A 27,977-nucleotide genomic window follows, 5' to 3' on the forward strand; every position below is an offset into this window, starting at 1 on the left:
AATACCACAGCCCGCGCTAAGACGGGGGCAGTTATTTCTCCTGCATATCATATCTATTGTGGAACTTGTCAGGAATGCCCCCCATCACTCCTATTGTTTGTGTTGGCGTTGGGACCCCTAGCACAACAATTAGGTTGTATTAAGGCCACATATGGTATCCTAATAAATACAGTTATCCACTCAGTCTCACTCTACGCTGATGGCATGCTATTATATTTTAAGGACCTCAACATGAACATGCAGCCCATGGCAACCGTGTTCTCGCAATTCAGAGACACCTCTGATTTACATCTTAATGCCTCAAAGTCGGTAGCGTACTCCTTTTATGACACTGACGAGGGACCCCACTTGCAATTTGGCCAACTACAGTTCAAGGTAGAACCCACGACCTTCAAGTACCTTGAGATACAAATGTATAAGCCCACTACAGACACTATAGACAGAAATGAGGTAAGGGCTAATAATTCCCTTCGGTTGGAAGTGGAATTTTGGACTATCTTGCCGTTATCATTGGCAGGCTTATTAGCTGTGTCAAAAATGGTCATGTTACCCAGACTCTTATGTCACTTTGTGAATCTTCCTGTTGTCATGCAGACATGGATTTTTAAAACATTAGACACCCTACTATCATCCTTATTATGGGAAAAGGGGAGACACAGAATGGCTCTGTCCAAAATGCAACTTCCAAGCATCGCAGGCATTATGGGGGTTCCTGATTTCAAGACATATTGCATTGTTGGTCAGCTGCAGTGGCTGGCATACTGGTTGACTGGCCCTAATCTGTTCAAAATTGGTTATACTCCTGCACGATTATAGCGCGGAACAGTACACGCATCTCTGTGCGCTGGAGCTGACAGGATGCGAGAACCTCCCTTCTTTTTGTAGATTGCACTACACTATTGGAAACAAGCATTAAAATATGCGAAAGTGCTGAATCCATATGCACCTAATATTTCTCTTTGTAGCTTACCCACCCGACGTGGAATTCTGTCTAATGTCCGGGTGCAGGGCTGGTCACAAGCGGGGACGAATTCTGTGAGGGACTTCTTTTTAAATGGTAATTTGATGCCCCACAACGAGTTTGTGCACACTAATGCAGTGCCAGATTCTTTGTTTCTCATACATGTGACAATCACACAATATATTCAGAAGTTCTGGCTAGTGGAGCAGAAAGAACCCCCTACATTTCAGCTGTTGCGTGCGGTCCATACACATAATGGGGCATGGACGCCATCTTGTTAGATGGATGTACCGAGGACTGAGGGAGCACCTAAATAGACCACTAATATCTCTACGACAGAAATGGGAAGTGGCCCTGACACAGGAATTAGAGGATAGGGCATGGAGCTCCGATCTAGAACATCCTCGAAGGGTGTCCCGTAACTTCAGACCAAAGACAATACATCTATTAATATTACACAGGGCCTACTTCACACCACTTGCAATTCAGAGGATGTGTCCCGCTGCCTCTGCGGACTGCCCCAGGTGTTCAACCTGCAGATTTTACCCACATGTTGTGGACATGCCCTACAGGTGGGAGTTTTTGGTCGGAGGTCACCCAAGGTCTATCCCAACTGACAGGCCACTCTACTTGGACTGCTATGGAAGCGTGTTTGTTGGGCCTTTTCCCTCTCCCGAAGAAGGCGACATTGCTGCGCCGTTTTGCGGGCCAAGCCTTGATGCTCGCCAAATGATTAATTACACAGGGCTGGAAATCCCGCACGGAGCCATGCAAGGGCAAATGGAGGGAGGAGGTCATAAGATGGGGTGTGGCCGAAGGGGAAACGCCTCGGCAGGAAGAGTATAGAGGATTGAGAAATAAGCCAATTTCTCTTAAGTTGGCTCTCTTATTAGAGCAGTTTAAAACAGAAGTGGACGAGGACACAGTAGAGCCCCAGGGCCTTATTTATGAAGGACTTGCGCCGCCGGTGCGTCACTTTTTCCCATGTTAAAAGTGACGCACCGGCGGCGCAAGTCCCTCATAAATAAGGCCCCCAGGATCCACCGACCGACTAAACAAACAGTGCCTGACTCTCAAATGGGTTGCGGTCTAGATATACAAGGGTTTTCCCCTCCCCCCTGCCTATTTATTCCCCATTTCTGGCCCTTCTTCTCCCCATCCCACTCCTGAGTTCTCTCTCTCGGTATTAGTATATTTGCCCCATAGGGCATTCTGCCCAGACGTGGGCGATTGAATAGAAGCAGCAAAATTTAAAGTTACATTGTTATTTGGGTGGGTTATATTGTGTGTGGGGTTACAGGGGGTGGTTTCCGGGGAAGATTAAAGACAATTGACAATTAAAACCATGTATACTGTTTCATGCAAACAGGTTTACAGGTACATCCTTAGCCCAATTGAGGATAAATACAACGTCCTTATTTACTCGAATACTGTATAAGTATGAAGTCACAAATGCTGATGTATACTGGATCCCTGTAAATGTAATACAGACAAAAAAAAGTTGAAATGTATACTGTGCTTGCATACCATTGATCTCAATAAAAATTGTGTTTAAAAAAAAGCGATGAATAATAATCCACCTTCTGAACAGATATGGAGTTTCATATGGTCCAAATGCCTAAAATACGAGATATCACCATTTTTACACCAGTGCAATTACAGGACTATTCCTAAAAGCTTCTAGACACCGACGAAACAATATAAACCAATCCTATCGGACACACCCTCACATTGGAGCTGTGATCATAAACAAGCAGATCTGGAACATATGTTTTTTTACTGCATTATTGTTGGGAAAGTTTGGTACGAGGTGTAACCATTAATTTATGAAATATTTCAAACAAACATATGTCTCAAGACAATCCTATATGAATAGAAAAACTGAAACAACATCTCCTTCCACCCATGATGGGCATGAGTATGCGTTATAAGGAATGCTGACAATATTCTAACCAACAACATACCCTCTAAGCCACGGTGGAACAAACTAGACCAATATTTGCAAATGTCTAATCCTCCATAATAATTCTCTTTCTCATGATTAGCTATAAACTCATTTGATACAAATCAATACATTTGTATATGTTCTACTCATATAATATTGGAATGGATCACTCTATTCCCCTTCCTGCTGTATTAGTTCTTCTTTCCCTTTAGTTTTACAGTACATCATTACTGCTTTTTAAGTTGCCCCTATTTTCTTTCCTCTAATGTACCGGATATCGTACAATTTCAATCTATCTAATCTTAATAAAATAAACTATATATGTCGCTGCTCAAACAACTCTATATCTAATGATCCTGTATTTTGCCATATACTTTTATTAAAATACATGAAGTTATGTGTTTATAGCTGGATGTCTCTCTCCTCTGTTTATGTTGTTTTTGTCTATAATCTAATACAAATATTTGAAGTTAAAAAAAGACAATAAACGACATGGTGCAGTCTATCCATCTGCCTGTAAACTATATATCCTTAATTCATCCAGCTGTGGTTATAACAACACACCCAGGGTCTCATTGCAGTACTTTTCATTAATCGACTTCCTAGGCACTACGCTGTCACTGGTCAAGTGTGGCACTTTCTTGGCCAGATTCATCACAGCTTTAGTCAGCTTTCCAACAGCTATTATCCCTTCCCACCGCCGCTTCCTCTATGTCCAAACTGCTTCCCCCTTCCCTAGCCCCCAACACTACTAGTCCTTTCTCTTAGAGGTTTTTGCTGTTGCCCTCTTGGAGGGAGAAGCTTTGTTTCTTCTGATGGACTGTAGTAACCCACAGGTGGGGGGCTACACCTCTTACGCTTGAAACAAAATATTGTTCTGTATCTTACCTTCAAAGATGGGGCATATTTTTCTCCAGGCTGTGACTCCGCCTTCACTGGTGTACTGCCCAAGTGACGTCTCCAGGAAGAACACTGGGATACCGCAGGTGAAGAGGAAGATGAGGTAGGGGATGAAGAAGGCACCTACACGAAAGGAAGACAGATAACTTGCATTTATCGGCCCGTAATATTGTTTAAAGTTTCCAACTATTGTTGAGTATTAATCACTAAAAGCATTACATTAAGCTTCATAATTTAAAATGTGTTTATGAGCATCAACCAAAGCGTAAAATCAGAAAATGGTTGACTCCATCAAATTCCCCCATAAGTCACATTTTACATCCCAATACACCCTTTTTTTAAACAATCTAATCACAAGCTATTTCTAAGGTCTAGGTACAGACAGCTCTGTGGTATATTTACCGAAATGGTGTTCTTGTCCAGAGCTACCCTGACCATGAGGAATTTGTTGAAATACACCCCCTTGCCTACTAATTTATACAACAGTACTATACAAAGAATGCAATATTGGCTGATACTAAGGCGCTCATAATGAGTGTCCTGGAGCGGTACCCCAGGTGGGTTAAATGTTATCACTCCGGAGGCCTGGTGTTTACTGGGCACTCAAGTACCAAACCTGGGGGCATATTAACAAGTGGCAGTGATAATTATCGTTAGCCGCGCCTAGCGCGAGTTTCCCTATTGACGTCTATCGCTGGAATTCATCGCCAAGCTAGCGCTGTATTTACAACGCTTAGTGCATTGGTGATGAAAATTCCAGCATTAGCAGGGAAATGTCCCACATCGCTGGAAAACTAGCGATGTTCCCTGCTAAACAGTGATGACCTTGCTGAAACTACCCTTTGTTCGTAACCCCACATTCCACCTCCCATGCAAAGTATGCCTAATACTGGATTTTGAAAAGGGGGTGGTGATGGACAGAGTTTCTGAATTAAGCAGAATACTCCTACCCAGTCAACAGATCAGGGCTTGATCCATCACTGTTTTTTAGCTCACTGCACCATCCCAGCTCAGAACCTGGCTACATGCAAATTAGTCTGTCCCTGTCCCAGTGCATCATGGGAACAGGGCAAACCAAACTACCAAGCCAATTCTTTCACTGGGAAGGAAAGAAGCTTCCGGGGACCGGTTTCTGGCATTACAGCCGTCATCGGCCCGGCTTGCTTGAATCCTGATGGTGCAATGAGCAAGGGACTCTCATCTGAGCATACCCTTCCACGCTAAAATCCAGCATTAATGGCCTGTTAGCGCGATTTTGTTTATCGCTACGGTGGCCGGGGCATTGTTGTAAATATTGCGAAGCTGCCTTCGCAATATTTCCCCATGCAGTCAATTGAGGCATGCCTACTTTGCAAAGCGGTGCTAATACTGCGATATAATTATTGCGCTTTTTGGCCATAAATGGAAGTTAAGCAGTGATAATTCTATTGCGGCCCCTTGATAATATGCCCCCTGGTAACTCCAGCTAAGGAGTCACTGGACCCAGCAGTTTTACTGGGTGTGGATTCACACCTGGTGCAAACTACGGGCAGAGACACAGTCTGGACCTCAACTGCAGCTCCCTGTCTGTTCCACATTTAGTGCTTTCTCACTACTGTTCTGCTCTGGGGTGCCCTTCGCACACATCCTTGTACCTGACTCACAACACCTGCACAAAGCTCAAAAAATGGCATGCAGAAAAGGAATCAATATTCCCAGGTCCACATGCTATTCCCTGTTCTCGGTGGAATGACTTGCAATATGGTTATTGGGTGCGCAGTTGGGGCAAGTTTCCCAGGTCCATGCATGATGTTCTGCGCCTCTCCAGGTTTTTTCTTTGCATTTTCAGATTTGTAGTCTTGTTCATTCCATTATAAAACAGGACTGAAAGTCTCGGTTTTCGAAGAAAAAAACCTGCACTTCACCAGTTCAAAATGCATGGATCTGGAAAACTTGGCAGCTATGGTAATGCAGAAACACCAGACGGAATTAGACATTCCACCCGCAGTATAACCAAATAACAGGCAACTTTTAACGAGAAGCTACTTGTTATGTGATGGTAACATTACTAAAAATCCACAATTTGGCAAGGTTGGAAGACTTCTAATGGATGATGGACAGCCAACTGATTTGCAGCTCCATCTGACAATCACAGCAGCATGCTAATAGTTATGGGTAGACATAACACAACTGTATAGTGAAGAACAGATATTCCCAAACATAAATTATCACATGCTGATTTGCATACTTCTTTGTTTAGGACAATCTGATTTGTGAAAAATGTCCATGTTGCCAAAGCCAGGGCAACTCACCACACTAGAACCTGGGCTGTCTGGTAAGGTATATGCACTGTTAAAGAGGACAGGGCCGAACTCTAAGGTGATTCCACCCATTGTGCCTTTAGGAAGAAAGTTCACCCCAAACCTATAAACAAGTACTAGGCCAATTTAGTCATACTAACCCACCTGCAGGACACTTACACCAGACATTCATGATCTCTCCAGTTTAATGAGCAAATGTATTAATCCGTTTTTGAAATGTACCAAGAACTGCCTCTGACTACAAAAGTATTTTAAAAGTTGTTCATACAGATACTTCATATATTAAAAAATGAAATAAGATTTCTTGCTCTTCTTTTCATCCTTGCTATGTGACAATCCTCAGCTTGTAATGGTGCATTCAGTTAATGGTTCTCAATACCAGGTGTATGCTTTTTGAACTGCTTTAGGAATTATTTTGTTTGGCTGATGTGAGTTGTTCAGCAGGTTTTTACTGAAATGATGGCCCTGGCATGCAATGATATCACCTCCATGAAGTGCCTATAAAAGACTGCATAGCTCTCAGTTCCCTAAAACTTGATCGTGATCCATCTACTCTTGATGCCTCTTGTGTTACATGAGGTTTGCACTAACTGCTTTTGACAAGCATCTGCCAATGTACGTTCCTTCATCTCATCTGGATCTTGCCATACTTACATTCTTCCATCTTTAGTAAATCGCCTCAGTAAGAAAGTTCATCTTTTTTATATGGTAACTTTTTTATAACTGGATGGACTGTAATTTTGATACTGGGTAGTAGAGAAATGTCCCCAATGCATGTTCTTTAATACCATGTGATTGGTTGACCCAATTTGGCATGCCTAATTTGCAGGTATGACGTCAGTACAACAGTGCAGAAAATGCCCAAGAGGTATTAATAGTTAGATGGCACATGGGGACTACAGTGCTGATTTACACTACACACATATGTGATTTAAAAATTTATGTTGTCATAGAACATGTCATGAGTGATGTAATATGTGAGGTAATTAGCAGTGCATGGCGAGGGTGTGAGTTATAGTTACTTTAGGGCACACGTTATAGTTACTAGAGATAACTATAACTGGTGAATTAAAGTGATTTTTTTAGTTTAAAAAGTTACGTTGTTACTAAAATGTTCACCTAACTGTAATATTACTTTATTTGTTTTCAGCGAATTTTTGGGGTTTGTTTAACGTAAAGTAATATTTCACTACCACATGTACAGCCAACCCCCCAGCGGCCTAGGCTTGTTGCCAACACTGCGTAGGCAGGCAACGACGCACCATGCACAGCCTTCTGGCACGCACAGCCTGCGGTTGGTCTCACGGGTCCAGGCCGCACTCAAACAGACTTCCTGACTTTTTCAAAAGAGTCACCACTCCAAAATAGAAAAAGTGAGGCTATTAGCTTTATCAAGAGATGAGCATATCAATATATATATAAAGTGGATTTAGCCTATTTTTTCCAAAAATCAGCAATATGTTTAATCTAATGTATACTTCATTAATTCATACAATGCAATGTTTATTAAGATTGACTATTATAAAAAGTTTTAGTTAACTTAAATTAAAAAAGTATATGAATTTTTTAACATAGCTTTTATTATTACATTTTGTGGGTTGAAAAATGTTAAAATATATAGTCAGAGACATATTGTTTTTTTTAGTCTTTCTTTTAACATTTTTTAGCCCCGAAAATGCAATCAAATAAACAGCCACAAGAGGGTCTTGGACTCCAGCTGAAGACCATAGAGCTCCAAGCTAGAAGTGCTTTATAAATATAAGCTCTCCAACGGCCATGGATTTAGTGACCCAAGAGACTTACTGTTTTTTTGTTTTTAATGTTGCTGGGGTGATGCTAGATTCTGTGCAGCCCCCAACAACACTACAAAAAAGCTTGGTAGTGTCCTTCCCTCTTCTATGGGCATTACCAAGTTTAAAAAATAAAAACAAAAAGCCCTCACAGGGCATTATTGGGCTCTTTTTTAAATGTAAGTGAATAATGATTGAGCAACTTCCGCTGCTCATCTGTGATTCATTTTTGTGTCCTGGTGCCATCTTAGGACGCCCTTTTTTATGTTTATTGTGAATGGGGCACACAGCCCACGTCTCGAGCCTTTAGGACCCCAGACAATCCATTTCGGGTACCACTTTTCTTTAATTTAGGGAAGGGGAGTGGGCAGCCCCCATCCCGTGCCTCTACAGACCCTGGGGACCCCATACTCCAAGGCTGTCTTTTTCATTTGAAGGGAGGGGATGCGCAGCCCCCTTCCTCTGAAACTTCAGGGCCCCGGGGACCCCATTCCCCTAGGCATTTTTTTAAAGGGAGGAGGGCACAGTTCCCCTCACAGATCCAACGGTGGTACTGGGGACCCCATCCCACGGCCAAACAATGAACCTACAGGCGCTGGTGTGCGGCCCTCTCCCTGAGCCACATTGGGCCCCAGGGCTCCCATCCCTTTGGACATTTCGTTTTTCAAGGGGAGTGGGGCATGCTGCACCCCTTCCTGAGCCAATAGTGGCTATGGGACCCTAACAGCCAGGCACCTAAGTGGACATCCTCGTGCCCAACTGGGGTCCCCACAGCACACACCATTAGCTGCTGCAGGTGGAGCCTGGGGGCCCCCGCAGCCCTGTTGGCTCCCCACATGCACCCATCCTGGCTGGAGCAATCTGAGTTGCATACCCTCAAGAAGTCCATCTTGTTACAGTAGTGTGGGGGGAATGTGGGCACTGACAGCTTCTGTATAAGTGGGCCTCTGTCAATGACCCTTGGACAAGGCAGGAGATGTGCCAGTAAGGGGCCAATGGGCAAGGCAATGTGTGATATAAATATACTTGCCTGTCCTTGTCAAGGCAGTGGATAAATGCATGAACAGAGGCCTTGTGCATGGAGGGATGATTATAAAAGCTACCCACGTCTTTGCACAAGACCATTAGGTCAGGAGGTGGGGAAGCAGTCAGGGAGCCAAAGCCCACTCCACATTTGTGAGAGGCAGAGGGTTAAGAGAAAATATTAAACTTTAAACACTTGCACTTTGGTATGATCTTAGCAGTTCTACACAATCTGCAAAAATTACAAAAAATAAACATCCCTCATCCTCTCGCAAGCAGGGGAGAAGAAGGTAGTAAACTTGCCTGCTCTCGGCAGTGTGAGGAGTTTCTGTTCCATAATGTCTCCTGCGTTTGATGGGGGGTTACTCAATCATAGAGCCATGCCCTTCTTGAAAGAGGCTAGGGTTTAGGGCTGCAATGTCCCGTCAACCACTGGTAAATGCAGGTGGGTCAATAAATAACCAACACACCACACATGTGACAAAACTGCAATTGTATTTTATATCCAATGGAAGAATTCACTTCTACAAATCCACATTTAGGGATCCTGAGATATTATTTTGTTGTTGGTGCAATACTGCAGATTCCCAGAGATAGGGAGCCGAAAGGAGGACTTGATAAAGTGTATGGCTTCTTGTAAGCTTGGGATGTCTTTGTTATACCATGGAGCATAAGTTCAAATAGGAGTACCTTCGGGGAGCCCATGACAGCAATCCTGGTGCTTAGAAAGAGCAGCCTGCCTGGCATCTCTCACGATTCCCTGAACTGTGCACTTTGAAACTACCCCTTAGCCACCTTATGAGGAATGACATGCCCTCCATTCATGAGACTGCGGCGTGGCTAAGGTGGGCTTTTGATTCCTGCGTATTTATAACTCTGCGTGCACTTGCACCTCTTGGCAACAGTCCATATAAACAACACTCCCGCCATACAATTCCTTTAGGATCAAGTCACACAGCCTGTGTTCGCTGGAGCGACCGCCCTGCTGTTGCGGGCGCCGACTCCACAATGCCCCTTCACCCTACAGTCACAGTGCTACTATGTTGCAAAGTCGGCACCTCATAATAGCCCCCCACACTCCCAGCCCCCAAATGTGCACATCTGAAGGGAGCGGAAGCGTCTGAATAGGCGAGGAGGTATATTTGCCTAATTTATTGACTCGAAGAGCGTGAAGCTACCCTCACACATTCCCACCGCTCTGTGATAGGGTTAATAGAACCAAGAATTCTCCCCCCCCCACCCCTCCCTCCCCCACCCCCCTCCCCCCCGGGCCTTCTTACACAGGCTCTTTTTTCAATTAAATCCTCCTTTCTTCTTTTCTTTGCTCTAAGTTGCCCCCATTACATTGGAGACCCCCTGCCAGCCTCCTTGTGTGTTATATAAATGTTTCTTCTCTGCTTAATTAGCCTTTCTTCCTTGGTGTCATTGAAGGCGCGCCAAGCTCTCCAGCCGAATATAGTTCCGCCTGGAACAAGGGGAAGGGACTTTTTCGGAGGAAGAAAAACCTTTTGCCGGCGCTGAGAACACGGAAGGGCGCTCCAGCGCCAGACCTCAATCACTGCTTTGTCCTGTTACACCCCGGCCCCTCAAGCCGCCAGTTCCACTTTACTCCCGGCCACAGCTAATAATCTCATTAAGAGAATGCTTTGCACTGTAGCTGCCACTTGATTAGCCCTATGAGGGGTGGAGAGAGCAATGTATACAATTAAATAGACAGACAGACAGCTAGACAGACAGCTAGATGGAGATAGATAGATAGATAGATAGATAGATAGATAGATAGATAGATAGATAGATAGATAGATAGATAGATAGATAGATAGATAGATAGATAGATAGATAGATAGATAGATAGATAGATAGATAGATATGGATGGATGGATGGATGGATGGATGGATGGATGGATGGATGGATTGATTGATGGATGCTATTTATTTTGCCTGTCAAGTGTGGAGAGGGGTGTTGACTCAGGCAGGTAAACATTCTGTGTCGTGATGCTCCGCCCCTCCTTCAGCAATGGTAATAAATAGAGTATTATATGTTGCACAGCTGAAGATAAGGTTTACGCCCTGCGATTTGTCATGTGCACTTGTTTTAACGAAACAATATACACAATGTGGCAAAATCACTTTCAAGAGACTTTGCGACTAATACGAGTTGTTAAGTAACTTTTACATCCAATATGTGAGAAAGAAGGGAAGGTAGAATGGAGGGAAATAGCGATTCCGGAAAGAGAAGCAAAGAGGAAGTCAGCCTCTTGGGATCAGAGTTCAGCAAGGTGGGGAGGAAAAATATAAAAAACGAGAGAAATAGGTAGAAATTGGAAAGGTAGAAAGAAAGGAAGAAGGAGCACATATGAGAAATGGAGAGAGACGAAGGAAGAGACAGTAAAATAGAATGAGTAAAAGGGATGGGGAAGAGTGTGTCGGTTAATGAACTTTTTTTTGTCAGTGATGAGCCGATGTTTGTCGTTTCTGCTCTTCTTTCGTTACTAACGTGGTAGGAACGGTCTGCTGTGATTTTATTGTAGACGTTTGAGTGTGTTTTACTTCCGAATGGACATTGTCAAGTGTCCTCAGAGTGCTGATTCTGAAGCAAGTGCAATCCAGAGATAAGAGTGGAAGACGGAGCCAGGAGAAACGGAACGGGTGAGAGACGGAAAGGGAAAGAAAAACAGAAACAATTGGGGATAAAGTGTGAGAAATAGCGAGAAAATGACAGAAAGGGCATCATTTAAAAAAAAAAATGCCATTTATATAAATGAGAGTCAAGGGGGGACGGGGCGTGGCTATCCATAATAGAGCGGGTGCAGTGGCACCGAGGGTCTAAGCAGGCCATTTTCGCCACAACATGGGCTCTACTTCAGTACTTAACCCATCAAAGGACGCCCATTTCGCTAACCTCCATAGGGGTAGCAGGGCCTGAAGTACAGATATGCACACTTTCCATTTTGTACCAAGGCGCACTTTAAAGCAGGTGTGCCGGGTGCAAATATGGAAGGTGCGCCCTATCAGGAAGAATGCGCAACCCTCCAGGCTTCCACAAACTCGTGCTGCCCCCAAGGCAGCACATTCAAGAGAAATAGGAAGCAGCTGTTTAAAAGCTTGTCCGTGTTTCTCTGTGCAGACGGCAGCCCGCTTACATTAGCGAGCCCCGTAGAGATTAGAGATCCCCTTTCAGGAGGGTGCAGTGATTGACTGGGGGGCGTTCCTGGGAACCCCTTTCATCCCTTTAGAGGGCTGCATTTAGAAGGCACACTGAAAGTGCACCACCTTTTTGTGGTGCATTTTCAGTACGCTTTCTAAAGCCATATTTGCCTCTGCGTCCACGCCGGTAATACGGCACAAGAGCAGAGGCAAAAAGATTCCCTCATTTGCATCAGGCCACTCCCCATGCACATGAGGGAACACCCTGTAATGATAGTGCTGGTGCTGTATGTGCTGTTATCCCTGCTATGCCACAGCCCTGGAATTCTTTATTGCGGGGCAGGCAAGCGGCTAAAACACAGGAGTAGTGGCTGTCCAGTCCGTCCTCCCTGGAGCAGCCCAGGCCCTGCATTATGACTTGCTCACCTTCCTCTTTCTAATGAAAATGCTTCCACTGGCAAAACACTGGTATATCCCTTCACTCATCCAGCCATTATTTCATCTGCTTACTCACCCATGCTTCTATGCACCTACTCATCTACTTTTCTAATCATCAAGGCCGCTGGAATTATCAGGCAGGGGATGGCCAAATTATGTGGCAAAGTTGAGTCAATTATGGGTCATGAAAAGGCAAATTATGCAATATTATGCTTCACATTTTATATTAGTATTACTTCAATATTTTGATCTTTTTACATTTGTTAACACTGTTTGGCAATTGGTTGCAGTTCATTAGTACCAGTTTTACACCCAAAATAAAGCCATGAGCAACAAAAAGGAAATCATTGGCCCTTTTCAAAGGTAAGTCGACTGCGTGTCAACACGTGTCACTGCATTTTTTTACTAATTTTTTAACCGTTTGAGCTGGAAGCTATATTTTTTGTTAAACTCTGCAAATCTTGCAGCATATATTGACTTATGTGGCAAATGCAGCACATTTATAATAATGCAAAAAACTCCACAGCTGCACAATCATATAATTCCAGTGGGCCTGCTGATTCATCCGGCCACGATCATCAATCCAGCCAAGTGCTCAGCTTCTTGCTCATCTATACATCTATGCAATCATACCAACACTCACCAATCCATCAACAGTCACTGACTCTTACAGTCACATATACAATTCAGCCATTCAACCCTCACTCCCACCGATTCCTATAACAGAAAAACACACACACAGACACACATTCACCTAATAATCAAAAAGCAGTCACCTACACAAAATACCCGAGCCTGTTGACTGTAGCAGTGCTTGTTGGCGGCACTGTAGCTGAGCAGTGCAGTCCCATGCAGTAGGGTGTAACTGCAGCTCATGAGAGTTTGGATGGCTGTCTATACTCTGACTGGTGCTCATTTTTGCTGCCTAATGTTTTGTCGGTTGCTCGTTCAAATGATCAGACAGCTCAGGGGTAATGCTTGAGTTTCATGAAAATGAACAATCCCAAAATGTAGGTTGTGAGTCAAACCTCAATACAACTGCTAGATCGGTCTTCCATCACTCCAAGATCGAGATAGCAAGCACCACTAAATGAGAGGCGCCTACTTTCTCAGTACTTTGAAGTTGCAAGAGTGAAGCATCCTGTGTAAACAGGTTCTTAGTTGTCTGCTGTGATGTCTGCAAGCGTTGCTGACTGGCGGCACAAAGGGCCCCGCTGTGTGTGTGTCATCTGGCAACTCTTAAGGAAAATCCTCCTTTAATGAAAGCAGCGCGCGCTGGTAGGCGGAACTGCAGCGAAGCATGTGATGTTGAATGTGGAGTACGACTGCAAACTATTAAGATGTTTTACATTTTTAAGAGAAGCCATCCTTCTTTCCCACGCATCCGGAAAACGTTGTTGACAAGCTAAGGGTTGGATCCAAACATTTTTGGCGGAACAGACATAGACATAAACCTTGAAAAATTCAGGACTCACACATGCGTAAAATATGTGATTCACAAAGACAAATTCGTCAAAAGTGTACCTTCAAAGACATATGCCACTTTTGTATAATACAGGGCAAGTTATGTGTGGTCATAAAGATAGGGCAACCAATTCACAAAGGTAAATATACACACCTAAATTTACTCGCATGTATATTTACTACGACGCCTGGGTGTAACCTCCTATTATTTTTTAACTATTCACCATTTCCAAGTGGACCGTTTTACATAGGTGTAGACTTTCATGTCTGCATCCCCTCAAAAGAGGTGGTGGAGCCTTCTACAGCTGAATTTATAGCTGTAAAGGTTATTACAAGTAACTTTACAACTGCATTTTATATTCCACTTAGCTGGCAGACTCCTTGACCATGGAGATAAGGATATCCTTATGGGGCGGATAGAGAAATTTAATAACGTTTCCTTTTTTAAGAAAAACAATCATTTAAAAATCTACTTTTTACCTGAAAAATATGGAAATAAAATGTTATATCACATGAATTTCTCAAATTAAACTTCTATTAAATAATAAAATAATTGTAAAATATAAATTAGGGTTAAAATATTATTAAAATAAAGAATTAAAAATACTCTCTTATGTAAAATATTTATTTTTAATGACCGTTTAGTAAATGTTCCTGAGTTATAGATTTAATTAATGTAAACTTTTCACTTTTTGACAAATGTTTAAAAGTGTAATGGATTTTTAAATACATTTATCATTAAATGTAAACAAATGTACAATAATAAATAATTGCAAATATTGAACTAATGTAAATACCGTACCATTAGTTATGAGGTGTTATGTTAATACCTTACTCCAAGGCACCTACACTTGATTTGACACCTTTAGAGCTGTAGTAATTTTAGAAGTGTATTTTGTTAACTGCAATTGTCTTTTTCTTGAGGGACATGTTTTGTATTAGCATGTCCTCACAAAGCACTCCTTAACTTTGCCTAAACCCCTCCCATTTTGCTGAAAACATTTTCAATTTTCCAGCCATTTCCTGATGTCCCTCCCACATTTACTACAAAAATATATACCTACATGAGCGTAGATTGCCTCACTTGTGGCTGAGACTTCCACACAGAAAAGATAGAGGCGGAGGTGCCAGGACATAGGTTTGTGAATTGTATTTGTAGCACATGAGTACTGCTACTGGAATACTACTACTTTATGCAGAAGTGTGTGTAGAAGTGTGGCTCAATGGTTAGAGCGGCAGACCCTGATGCAGAGGTCTGGCCCGGGACCAGGGTTCAATTCCCTGCCTCGGTGGGTCTTGGTCTCAAAATTCCACGGACCTGATAATTCTCGCCTCGGTGCCTATTCCAATCATGGAGTCCCACTCTGCAACTCTGGGCAATAGCTTGCTTAACCTCCACAAGGATGCCTGGCCTTCACCCTGGGGGTGCCCAGGATGCCTCACAGGGAAAGCCAGGGTGGGTTCCACAGCGGTATTTGTACAAGCACCTTGAGACCCTTGCGGGTGAGTAGTGCGCTATACAAGTATCAATTTACATTTACATTACACTACAATATGTAATCAGTGAATCAGGTCCAGGGTTTATAGTACTCTATAAGACATTGGTGTGCATCTGAATTTTCTTCTGGTGTAGACCATTTGAGTTGTGCTTTAACAAAATGTGAAATGAGGGAAAAAAATACAGTTTGTGAAGCAGAAGGAACTGCCAGTTCATAGTGCTCCTTTCATGAATTTCCAGGAGGTGCCTACGCCTTATGACTGATTAAATCTCTATAACACATAAGAGGGCACAATGTGCCTGACCACAGTGACTACTCAAGGAACTGGACTATATCAGAGTATATTTACCGTTGATATTAACATGATGTCCGCTATACTTTAAGAATGCCTCAAGAACGGCCCAGTAAGACAAAGTAAAGCGGTCTTTCAGGTTGCTGATGTATATCTACAGTCTTTTAACAGTCAGCGTCTACCAAATTCTCCAACTTCATGTATGTCACGTAGGGCTGGCAGTTTGTTTGCAGTGTTTAGGCAGTTTAAGACAGGGGATAAGAAGGCGTTGGGAAATCAACTTCCAGTATCCCCCTTCCCACTTACTCTCAATTTAGTATTGTGACTGCAGGGTCAAATGGCTTGGAGGATCCATGTCTCTAATGGAGGCCAGCACTTCCTTCCAATATGTCACTTTTTTCAGGCAGGCCCACCATACATGAACAGGTGTCCCCACTTACATTCATCTCCTCCAGCATTTGTTTGTTGTCTGGGATATATTTATTTTACTTGCTTGAGGCCAGGTACTACCTGGTCATAATGTTCAATGCCAAAACCCGTGTCTTGTGTGGATACATTAATTTTTATATGTCTCTCCATGCAATTTCCCACCTGCCAACTGAATGGTCAGAGTGGCGATCCATTTCCAAATTCAACATATACTTCCAAGGTCCTACCAAACTAGGTGAATTGTCAAAGTTATAGAGGGCAGATATCCGTCCCTCATTTCCTTGGTACAATGTGAGAATCTTCTCTCCTGTTGTCACCGGTCTTTTTGCAACCTTCCTACACCCTGGCTGAAGCACCAAGATGCCTTATTTGTTGATACCAGAATCTATTTTTTTCCGGGAGGTCATACTTTTCTTGCAGACTTTGAAAGACCTTATTTGTCCCAATTACACATATCTGCAGTGATTTGGCATTTGCCTGCTCTCCTCTCAGTGAAGCTGTAATGCCCCCTTCCTGCATGAAATCAGGTTTGAAAAATGTGGGTATAATTGGGGAAGGAAAGGATTCAACATCATGAGTAGTGGTGATTGTTTTCCAAATATTCAGCATAGTATATGCTATGTGGCTCTCAGTATACGCAATTGAGCATTTGAGAATACAAATAAAGTCATGCCTGTGCATTTCTCTCAGAGATTTCAATGTTTCCCCTGCTACACAAATTTAAAGAGCATCTTTCATTACTCTTTCGATTGAAATGGGAAATGCCTGGGAAGGTGTACAGCAATCTTGTTATCACATTGTATTGTATTGCATTGCAATTGCATTTATATAGCGCTTACTACCCCTGATGAGGCGTCGAAGCGCTTTCTCGGCGAGTAGCATGCTCCTCCGGGACCCATAGCGGATTAGTGTTGAATTAGTATAGTGAAACATGCGAGTACATTTTAAGTGGTGGATAGGTTAGTCAGTTATTTGGATTTGGAATGATAGCAGAAGGATAGAGGAGGACAAAGGTTTGTATTTATATAGCGCTTGTTGACGCACGCTATTCAGGAAGCCTACAAAGGATTAGTGATGAATTAATATGGTGAAATATGAAGTATTTTCAGTGGTGGATATTAGTCATTTACTTGGAGTGAGAAGGATAGCGGAGGGATAAAAGGGGAAGAAAGATTTACATTCATATAGCACTTGTTACCCCTGATTGGTGTTGAAGCGCTTTTCTGGCGAGTAGCACGCCACTCCAGAACCCATAAAGGATTACTGTTGAAAATGAGTATAGTTAAAAAATATGAAGTAATTTGAGTAGTGGATATGTTATTCAGTTATTTGGGTAATATATTAGTATAGTTTAATATGGAATTTGAGAAGTGAACATGTTAGTCTGTTAATTTCGATTGAAAAGGATAGTGGAGGGATAAAAGAGTGGAAGATTATTATTATTATTATTTTTTTAGGTCTTAGCAATAGGAGGAGGCTTTTGGATGAGTAAAAATTAGTTATGGAGGGGATGACTCAGTGGATTGGGTATTGCTAAATGAGAAAAAGGGCAGCATTTCTGGCCCTAGTCCCGACCAGTCTCGAACAGGCTCAAACAGGGAACTGCCCTTGTCCTCTCCGCCCTTAACAGGCTCAAACAGGGAACTGCCCTTGTCCTCTCTGCCCTTAACAGGCTCAAACAGGGAACCTCCCTTGTCCTCTCCGCCCTTCGCCTTGACGCCCGGGCTAAGACGCCCTAACCCTGGCCTTTTATAGCCCTCGTAATCAGGTGACCCCTTCAGCCAATGGGGTCCCTAGCCCTAACACTATCCAATCACAACACTAGCCAAAAAATCTAGTTTCACTGGCTTGTGAACACAAAATGGTGCCTGGGAGTGCACTGTTTTAAAATACAGGTCTTAGCACAGAGCGAAGGAGAAATTTGGAGGGAAAACAGAATTGTCACCAAGGAATGAGAGGGACAAACTACAGAGGTTGGACTGCAAATCCCACAATTCAACACTCTAAATGGAGGCAATCATGGGCAGGGAAGACCACTAGTTTAAAAACAACACAGGTGATAAAATATGCAATTACAGGCAGGCTAATACTACAATTTTAACTGTAACAACCACAAGCAAAGACAGTACACACAAAAAGTGAAAATCGTTTCTTAAACAAATTTTTGTCTTGGGAAGAGACAGCACTAGTCTGTCTCCTTACCACTTCCTGGACTCTGCTCACTGCAATCTGGGGCACAGGTAAGCTGCAACTTACAAGACGGAGGAGAATGAATTAGGGTGCACCCAGCAAGGCGTTAAGGGGCCTGGGCTGGTGTGAGAGGAGGGCTCAGACTTGCCTGGAAGCTAAATAGCCAATGGTCTGCTGGCCTGGGGTGGGGGGGGGGGGCTGGGCAGCTGCTTCTCCTGTTCTGAATCTCCTAGGAGACAGACAGGCTCAATCCACACTATGGCCACCGTTTTTCAGCCCAGCTAAGAAACTTATAGATTCTGGCATTAACCTAGCTCTCCTTTAACCTTGTTCCGGACTCTTAGTTTACTTTATGCGTACCACTAGTAAGAGATTGCGTCAAGTCCACCCATTGAAAGCTAGTTTTGCTTGGCACACTCATGAGAGGAAAGTTTTGGGACACCACTCTCAATTTGTCCTTTTCTAGTTCTAAGGGCAGCACCTCTGTTTTGTGTAATTTAACTTGTAACCAGCTGCCTGGCTGTTCTTGACTAGGATTTCCACAAACTCCTTAGGTTAGGTATGTGTGATCCTCAAGGATAGTAGAACATCATCGGCATCGGTGTGGAAGCACTAGCACCACATTTTAAAGCAAAAGAAAATGTTATCCTCCTGGGTGATTTCAATGTTCATGCTGATATCCCTTCACACCCAGAAACCTCAACATTCTTAGCTGATCTTTCCACTTTAGGCCTTGAAATGTATAACAAGGGCCCTACCAATAAAGGAGGTCACACATTGGACATACTCTTCTCCAACTGCCCCGACATATGATGCTATCCTGCTACCCAATTAAGCTGGTCTGACCACTATTTAGTGGAATTATCCTTATTGGGTGTCTCTAAACCCTCCCATAAGCCACCGCTCCCACCCATCTGGAGACAACAGTGGCATAAAATAACAGTAGAAGAGCTAGAGAGGGTATGGAAGAGACCAATCTTCAGTGAGATAGATACCGCGGATTCGGCTCTCTCCAAACTTATTGACTCCCTCACAATGGCAGTAGACACTCTAGCACCGCTAAAACTGCATAAACAACATCCCACCTCTAAGCAAGAAATATGGTACACCGAAGCACTTGGAGTAGAGAAACAGGGATGTAGAAAGATAGAGAAGAAGTGGAGGAAAACCCAAACAGAGGAGAATAAAAGGGCACATCAAGAGGCTCAATCGAATTATTATAAAAATATAAGGCTGGCTAGGAAAAACAGTCTTATCCAGCAACTTGATGAAGCAGGCAATTCCTCTAAAGAGCTTTACAAAATACTACAGACCTTTGTAAAACCGATGGCCTGTGAAAGTTCGGATGATTTTTCACAGCCCCTCTGTGACGACATCTCCCTGTTTTTTTAGAACAAAATAAACACGATTTATGATAAAATCATGATAGCCTCCAGTAATATGAACAGCTCCCCTAGTCCATCTAAATCAGCCATATTTGGGGACCATTCATTTACCACCTTTCCATCTATTACCGATACTGATTTCTTCAATCTTATCAGTCACATAAAATCTGGGTCCCTGGATGATTTTTTACCTGCCAAAATGATCGCCCCCTTGAGTACTTTGATTGGACCTGAGGTCACATTTGTATTAAATCTCTCACTCAAGGAAGGGCAGGTACCTACGGAATGGAAGAGAGCGGTGGTGAACCCTATTCGTAAGAACACGGCATACCCATGGACGGATCTTTCCAACCTCCGACCCATCTCCCTTTTGCCATACTTTAGCAAGATGGCCGAGAAGCATGTGAACACCTGTCTGTCAAAATACATCAAGACAGCGGGAGGTCTGGACCCCTCGCAATCGGGGTTCAGACCCAATCACAGCACCGAATCTGCCCTCCTCTCAGTGACCGATACGATCAGGATGGCACTAGATGGAGGGGGCTCAATGATTCTGGTGCTGTTAGATTTGTCCGCGGCCTTCGACACAGTGTCACATGAGATTCATCTCGGCCGCCTGTGGGAGGTGGGCATAGGGGGTGTGGAGCTGTCCTGGGTAGAGAGTTTTCTCACAGGCCGCTCACAAGGTGTCAGATTGGGCTCCCTTCAATCCATCTATAGGGAGCTCACCAAGGGAGTGCCACAAGGCTCATGTCTAAGCCCTACACTATTTAATGTGTATGTGGCACCCTCGGCTGGCATTGTGAGAGAATATGGGTTCACCCTGGCGTCCTACGCTGATGACACCCAGCTCCTGTTCCCTTTTCTAGTCCCTTACTCCAGCAATAAGGAAATCTTTTGCGGATGGTATGAGGGCCGTTTCTAACTGGATGGCTGCAAACTGCCTTCAATGTAATGTAGGCAAAACAGAGGTGATGTTATTCGGAGAGGCCTCGCTTCTGTGGTCCCCAGAATGGTGGCCTCTAGATCTCGGGCCAGTGCCAAGTCCAAAACAGACCGTTAAAAACCTCGGAGTACGTTTGGATCAGGCACTGGTGCTTAAAGAGCATGCCAATCAAGTTGCTGGTCTATGCTTCCACACCATCGGACTTCTGCGACGTGTTTTTCCACTCTTTATGACTATCATCGCAAGACTCTGGTCCGGACGTTGGTGATCAGTAGACTGGACTACTGCAATGGCCTACTCATCTCGGCCAATGAGGAACAACTTAATTGTCTGCAAGTGGTCCAGAACACCGCAGCAAGACTGGTACTCAATGCCCTGCCTAGAACCCCCTCCCGCCCGCTTTTGGACAGCCTTCATTGGCTGCCTGTTCGGCAGCGGGTTAAATACAAAATTTGCTGTACCATACACAAATGCCTGTTTGGCACAGGCCCTAAATACCTAACAGACAAGTTCATCCCTCATAGTCCTGGAGGTTCCTTGCGTTCAAGCAACCAGCAACTGCTTCAGGTCCCCAGGATTAAGAGGGCAAGACAGGGAGGGCGTGCCCTCTCCTACAAAGGTCCCATTCTTTGGAACTCACTTCCACTTGCCCTAAAGACTAATTTAAACTTTAAATCCTTTAAGAAGGTCCTTAAAACACATCTATACTCGACATCATAGTTCGCTGGTAGTTCTATTATTCAGTTATCAGTCCAGCATCTGCACATATGCGCAAGCGCGGAGATACCCCTATGGGGGTCGATTCCTGCGCTTTATAAGAAAATAAATAAATAAATAAATAAATAAATAGATCATGTTCAACGTTTTTAAAAGGTATACCTTTTATGGTCTATGCCTAATGTATTTTCATCATCAGAGGTTCAATAACTATCGAATACAGCAGGAGTGACACAGGAACATCCCTTTCTTGTCCTCGTGAAAGGTCTAGAGTGCCTATCCAGCACCATCTATTGTTACTCTCTCCTTAGGGGCTTGATAGACAGCCAATACCAGTTTTAAGAATTGCTCTCCGAGTTCAAATTTTGTCATCACTGCCTCTAGAAATGACCAGCTCACCCTGTTAATGTCTTTTTCTGCATCAAATTACCAAAACATGGCTTTCAATCTTCTTTAACTACCTACTTGACATTCAGATATTGTCAAAGGTTTGCCTTCCTGTGGTGTGAAACCAATGTGCCAATCTCAAAGCCAGAGCAGTCATATATATAATAATGTCAAGTTTAAGCAGTGGGATCAATCTGCTTGCTGTACAATGTGGGTGATCTTTTCTTGGTTTGGGGATCATCACAATAGTGGCCTCTTCCATAGTTGGTGTATCATTGCAATTGTCTCTGAAAAATATGAACAGCCTTTTAATGTGATGTGCCAGTTTGGAAGCATACATTTTGTGTAATTCACTACTGAAGCCATCTGACTCTAGTGCTTTATTAACCTTTAGGGTAGTAATCACTGGCCAAATTTCCTTTTCTTTTGAGCTACTACCTCTCTGGCTTGTTCAACTGAAGTTTGAAGGAATGTCATATCTTGTAAACAAAAGATCGTGCCTCACTATTACCCCCTTCCATTGAGTGTAATTTTCTTATAAAAGGCTTTAAATAGGTTATATACATCATAATTTTACCGAAAGAATAAGAAAAGAGAATGAAAAGACAAGTCAGTGAGTGAGAAAGTGGGAGCATGGAACAGAAAAATAAGGGAATAAAGTAGTAGCGATTGGGAGTTAGAGTGTGTGTGTATAAAAGTACATGTGCAACACTCTTACTTAGTTGGTTTGGCTAGTAAACAGACTCTTGAAGCCAGCCCTGGGTTTGACTCTTGTTCAACTCTTATAATCATTTATCAGGCTTGCCCACATGTAAGCCCTGCCAGTGCACCGGATAAATACAGGCGCGCTTTGGTGAGTATTTAGATAGGGCCTTGTGGGTACTTCTGTATAAAGGCGCTTCCACCCTCAGCGTTCATAAGGCGCCACATACCAATGCCTGTGAACTATGTAATGTTGGAAGTGGTAGACTCCATTGGTTCAGTGAATAAGAGGGGTGTTTGTGGTTTTTGCCAACCTGAGGGGGTACAGCCCAGGTCAAAAGTAGAGATGTTAATAAAAAGAATCTGGGACCGAGACTCGAGTTCAGATGCAGTCATTGAGTGTCCGGTGAGTTTTTATGCTACGGTAAGTCATACGTCCAAGCTTTGAGCTGGCTGTGCTAAATCATGCGGATTGGGCGCATCTGCTTTGTGATGGCCCGCCCCTGCCTGCAAGTTGTGTTGCCAGTTTTCTGCTGTGTAGGGGGCCGGCTCCAGCTCTCCTCCCATCATGCACTCCAGTGAACACTGAAGGGCCTGCTGAGCTGCGATTTCACCATAGTCATCACTGCTTCTACACCTGAAGTTGCCTGCACACACACATCATTTGATCATTGTTGATTGTGCCCCAGATAAATAAGGCATCGAAGTTGATTGGGAGGACTGCATCAAAGTTGCCATCAGCAGCGGTGCTGGAAAGGCCGCAGCATACTGTATTTGGTTAAGTTGCACCACCCCAGGGTGTTGCTTGGCGTAGCACCTCCAGGTTCATTTTCAGTGATGGCGACAGTCCCCACCTTGCAACTGTTTGTGGTTGTGCCCTTCTTCTCAGGCGCTGAAATAGAAAACTTGGGTGGCGCACTTGGAGAACTATTTTGCAGCAGCGGGGATGGAGATTGACAGGAGGGGCTTCATTCTTCTCTACTTCTCCAGACTGTTGCTGAAGCAAGGCCTCCTTTCACTTACAACACATTGAAGACCACCCTCAAAGGGTACTTCAAGACTTTGGCAAACTCTGTTTATTAGCGGTTCCTTCTGCATCAGGCTCGACAGGGTCAAGAAGAGCCTGTCGACGTATTCAACACAAGTTTGACGGACCTTACCAACACATGTATCTTGCCTGATGAGGAAGATGAATTAGGTAGGTGCGTAGTTTATTTAAAGCTATTCACCAGCTAAATTGAGGGAGTAGATATTGCAAACTCAATGTATCACCAAAGCTAACATTATGATCCTTGGGCTCTCCAAAGAACTGTTGAAAACACGAGCCCCTTATAAGGAAGCTGCACTCCAACGATCAGTGAAAAACAAGCCTGTGAATAAGCTATCAAGTTCAGGAACCATCACCCTGGATATCAAGAAAGACCGTCAGAAAATGTTCTCCATGTTCAAAAGTTGTCGCTGGTGTGGGAGGCATTACACCCAGCATGGTGAGTGCCGAGTGCGAGGGAAGAAGTGCTTGTTGTGTGGCAAATTCAACCTCTATGCAAAGGATCTGCCAATCTGCAACCTCATGGAAAATTGAAATCAGTCAAAGTGGTGAAAGCCCATCTCCAGTTGAAGAAGAGAGTGCTATGGACAATGACGATGTAGAGGGAGTGGTCCATGTGATATACACCATTGAACCAATAGAGTGGATGGACAGAGGGACCCCATGGTGCAGTGTCACTGTAGCAGGACACCCAATATCAGTGCTCATATATAAGGGGGATTCCATCAACATTCAGGCCTACAACATGTTCAAAGCTCTACCACACCGACCCAAGCTCTGTGAAACAAGAACTACAGTGAACGCTTTTGGCATGGCCACGTTGCTCCCACGGGCTAGTGAGCTGACCCCTGGCATTGTCGATGGAGCTGTGCCTACACATGTGAAAGTGTATGTCACAGAAGGAGGCACTGGTTTGCTTCTTAGCTGACATGCAGCTGAGCACCGCAAGTTGCTATCATTTGCATTCAGCATCCATGCAACTGCTGTTGCCTTGCTACTGGAAGAGTTTGCACCTTTTTCACAGAATCGGGTGTTTGAAAGGAAGGATGGTAATTGCACGCAGACAAATCTATACAACCAATTGCCCTCATTGACCATTTGTGGCCTAAAGTGAAGGCAGTATATGGTTATACTATAGGGGTTCTGCCCACATCACCCTCCCATACCGGAGCAAGGGTCATCAAAAGGATGAGAAAGTAGAAAAAACGGTACTGAGGGATTAATTTCACATTTAATGCTATGACCCAAGAAATAATTAATTATCTTGTTCTTTACAACTTAATGTAAACAAATCTTACTAATCATAGTTTATAAGGGCATTTAAAGTATCACAAGAGAAAGTGGCACACAAAATTAATCGAAAAAATAACACAAACAAAAATATATCTAAATAATCCTACTATACACAGTACATAAATTCTTTACAATACATATATACAACATATAAAATATATATACAACAGCGTACCCTAAGAAAGATAATTGAAACCTTTCTCAAAATATATTCACTCCCACTTCTGAGTGATATAAATCTAAAAGGGAATCCTAATAGCGCCTGAGAAGAAAATTCTCTCACAAAACTAGTTTAATAAAGGGCGCGAGAAGTTGAAACAAACACGAATAACGATAAAGGGACTCCTTTAACACAAGAGTGTCAATGTGAAGGCAGAGCTTCAGAAGCTCGGGCAAGCAGACATTATTGAAAAAGTGGACTTGACCACTACACGGGCTCATCTATATATCATAGCCCAAAAACCCAAACAGCCCAGAGAGGTCCAGATGTGCATGGCTATGCGTCTACCTAATATGGGATTTAAACTTGAGAAACATTTGACGCCCACTGTTGATGATATTGTGGCAGAGTTCTCTGGCTCCCGGTGGTTCTCCAAGATGGATTTAAGGGATGGATACCATCAATTCATGCTTGCCCTGGGGTCCAGGCAGATCACTATGATTTCCACCCATGTTGGCCTCAGGCGATACAAGTGTTTGAGCTTCGGCATAAAGCACTGTAGAGGTATTCTGTGATGTCATTAGAGGTGTACTAGCAAAACTTCCAGATGCACTCAATGTTAGTGATCACATTTTGGTTCAGCCTTCATCCATCAAGGAACACCTAACCTGTCTGCGACACTTTGCCATGTTGAGGAAAAAGGACTCACTCAACCCCTCGAGAAATGTGATTCATGCGAAGTGAAATCAGATTCTTTGGGTACTTTTCTTTTCGAATAGGGGGTCATGCCCGACCTAGCCAAACTTCAGGACATACAGGCAGCTCCTGCACTTGTCAATGAGATTGGTGTCCACATGTTAGAAACGGGGGTCTGTAGTTGGCAGAGGTAGGTACCTTTGTCCAAATAGGGTGCCTTCTTCCTAGTCAGGATAAGGGAGTTACACTCCTAAAATAACCACTGCTCACCCCCATTGGTAGCTTGGCATGATCAGTCAGGCTTATTCTAGAGGCAGTGTGTAAAGCATTTGCACATAACCAATAGTAATACAGTGTAAGCACTACAAAATGACACCACACCAGTTTAGAAAAATATCCAATATTTTTATATACTCAAGATAAGACCATAAATGATAAAAATACACAATACAGTACTTAGAAATCTTCAGTTATCAAAATAACCTTGAAAAACAGTTCCTTGAAGTTGATAGCTCCCTCTGGGCTATCACGGCATTGTGAGCAAACAAATCCAAACAGTTCTGGCTGAACGCAGCGTCGCAGGCCAGCTACAGTGTCGGGAAGACCCGCAAAACAGTACCTTTAGAAATGCAGGGCGTCGGCGACCGCTCGTTGTCACACGTGTTGCAGATCGAACTCCTCGCTGTTGAAGTCAGGAGCGCTGGCGTTGGCAGGCATCGAGTGCTGAGGTGCGAAGTGCAGCGGTGCGACGTGTGATGCCCTCAGGCCATAGTGCTAGCAGAGGCTCGCTGGGGGCATCAGATGGGGCTGTCTGTGAGACCAGGGTCACAGTACAAAGTGATGCGGTGCTCTTGTTGGTGCTGGCAGGTCACGGTGCAGGCAGCATTGTCGTCGTTGCTGTAGCGCTGTCGTCGGCCTCCGAACGGAAGTCAATCGCACCGGAGTCGGTAGATCAAAGCTGTGTTGCTGGATGAGGGCGGTACATTGTTTAACCCAACAAGCAGTGCCATCGAAACCACGGTGCAAGCAGTGGCGTCAATGTTGGTGTGGAGCCGCATCGTCGGGGATACCACGGCGCCGTGAAGCAAGGCGATGCGGAGTGCGGTGGACACAGGTCGCGGTGCGAGCAGCAGCTCGGTGGCAGCATCAACAGGCATTGTCTGTGAGACCAGGGTCGCAGTGCGACATTGCGGCGGTGCACACTGTGGAGCCTTCAGGACTCGGAGTAAGCAGCTGCGTCATAAACAGCGTTGGGTTGCTTTTTCTTCTGTTGCAGCACAAAACACACATTCCCCAGTGCTGAGGGCAAAAGAACTTAAAGTCTTTGCTGTTCCTGAGAACAGGGGGCAAGCTCTACCTCAAGCTCTTGAAGAAACTCACAAAGATAGATTGCAGAACGTTCAGTCCAGTCCTTTTACTGTCCAAGACAGAAGCAGCCAATGCTGGCCAAAACACCAAAGTACTCAGCAAAGTGGTAGTTCCTCCTCACAGCTTCTCCAGCTCTTCTTCTTTGCAGTCTTCTTGGTCCAAAAGAGTTCTAAAGTTCAGGGGTTTGGGATCCACTTTTTATAACCCCAAATCCTGTGTTCTCTCGGCATTGTCAGAGGCAGACCAGGCCCATTCAGGTGCAAGAAAATCTCCTCCCCCTACTCTAAATGCAGCCCAGGTCTATTCAACCCTTTCCATCCAGACCCACCTAAACTATCTAGAGCCTCTGCTGCTCCCCAGACCTTGTCATCCAAAACAAAGTCAATCCACAAACCCAGCAGAGGCCTGCTGGATGAATGAGCAAGAAAGTACGTACTTTCTAAAAGTGGCATTTTCAAACACAGAATGTAAAACTCACCTTCACTAAAAGAGGCATCTTTAGATTCTGAGTTCAGGCATACTAAACCTTATTTTCCTACCTAGTTCCCAGGGCCAGTTATGTTTATAAGATGTTATAAACAAACTCCCCATTCTGTTCTAAGGGGCACAGGTAGCCTTGCAATAGTGAAAAACTAAATTGGCAGTAATTCACTATCAGGACATGCCACACACACCAGGGCATGTCCTACCTTTCACATACACTTGCACCCTACCCACAAGGGTATCTTGGGCCTACCTTAGGGGTGACTGACATGTACGAAAAGGGAAGGTTAGGGCCTAGCAAGTGAATGCACTTGCCAAGTTGACATGGCAGTACCAGACCGCACACAGGATTTGCAATGGCAGGCCAGACTTACATTTACGGGCTGTATGTGTGGGTAACACAATTCAGTGCTG

General features: G+C 43.9%; 1 protein-coding gene across 1 annotated transcript in view; it reads right to left on the reverse strand.

The window, feature by feature from the left end:
• Window positions 1-27,977, reverse strand: part of LOC147733933 (sodium- and chloride-dependent betaine transporter-like) — an 865,604-nt gene that overhangs the window by 473,145 nt on the left and 364,482 nt on the right. Inside the window, exon 3 of the mRNA XM_086952828.1 lies at window positions 3,795-3,929. Within this exon, the coding sequence (XP_086808954.1) occupies window positions 3,795-3,929 (135 nt within the window). The remainder of the gene's footprint in view (window positions 1-3,794; window positions 3,930-27,977) is intronic.

The sequence above is a fragment of the Lissotriton vulgaris genome, chromosome 1_2 (assembly GCF_964263255.1).
Source record: "Lissotriton vulgaris chromosome 1_2, aLisVul1.2, whole genome shotgun sequence".
NCBI lineage: Eukaryota > Metazoa > Chordata > Amphibia > Caudata > Salamandridae > Lissotriton > Lissotriton vulgaris.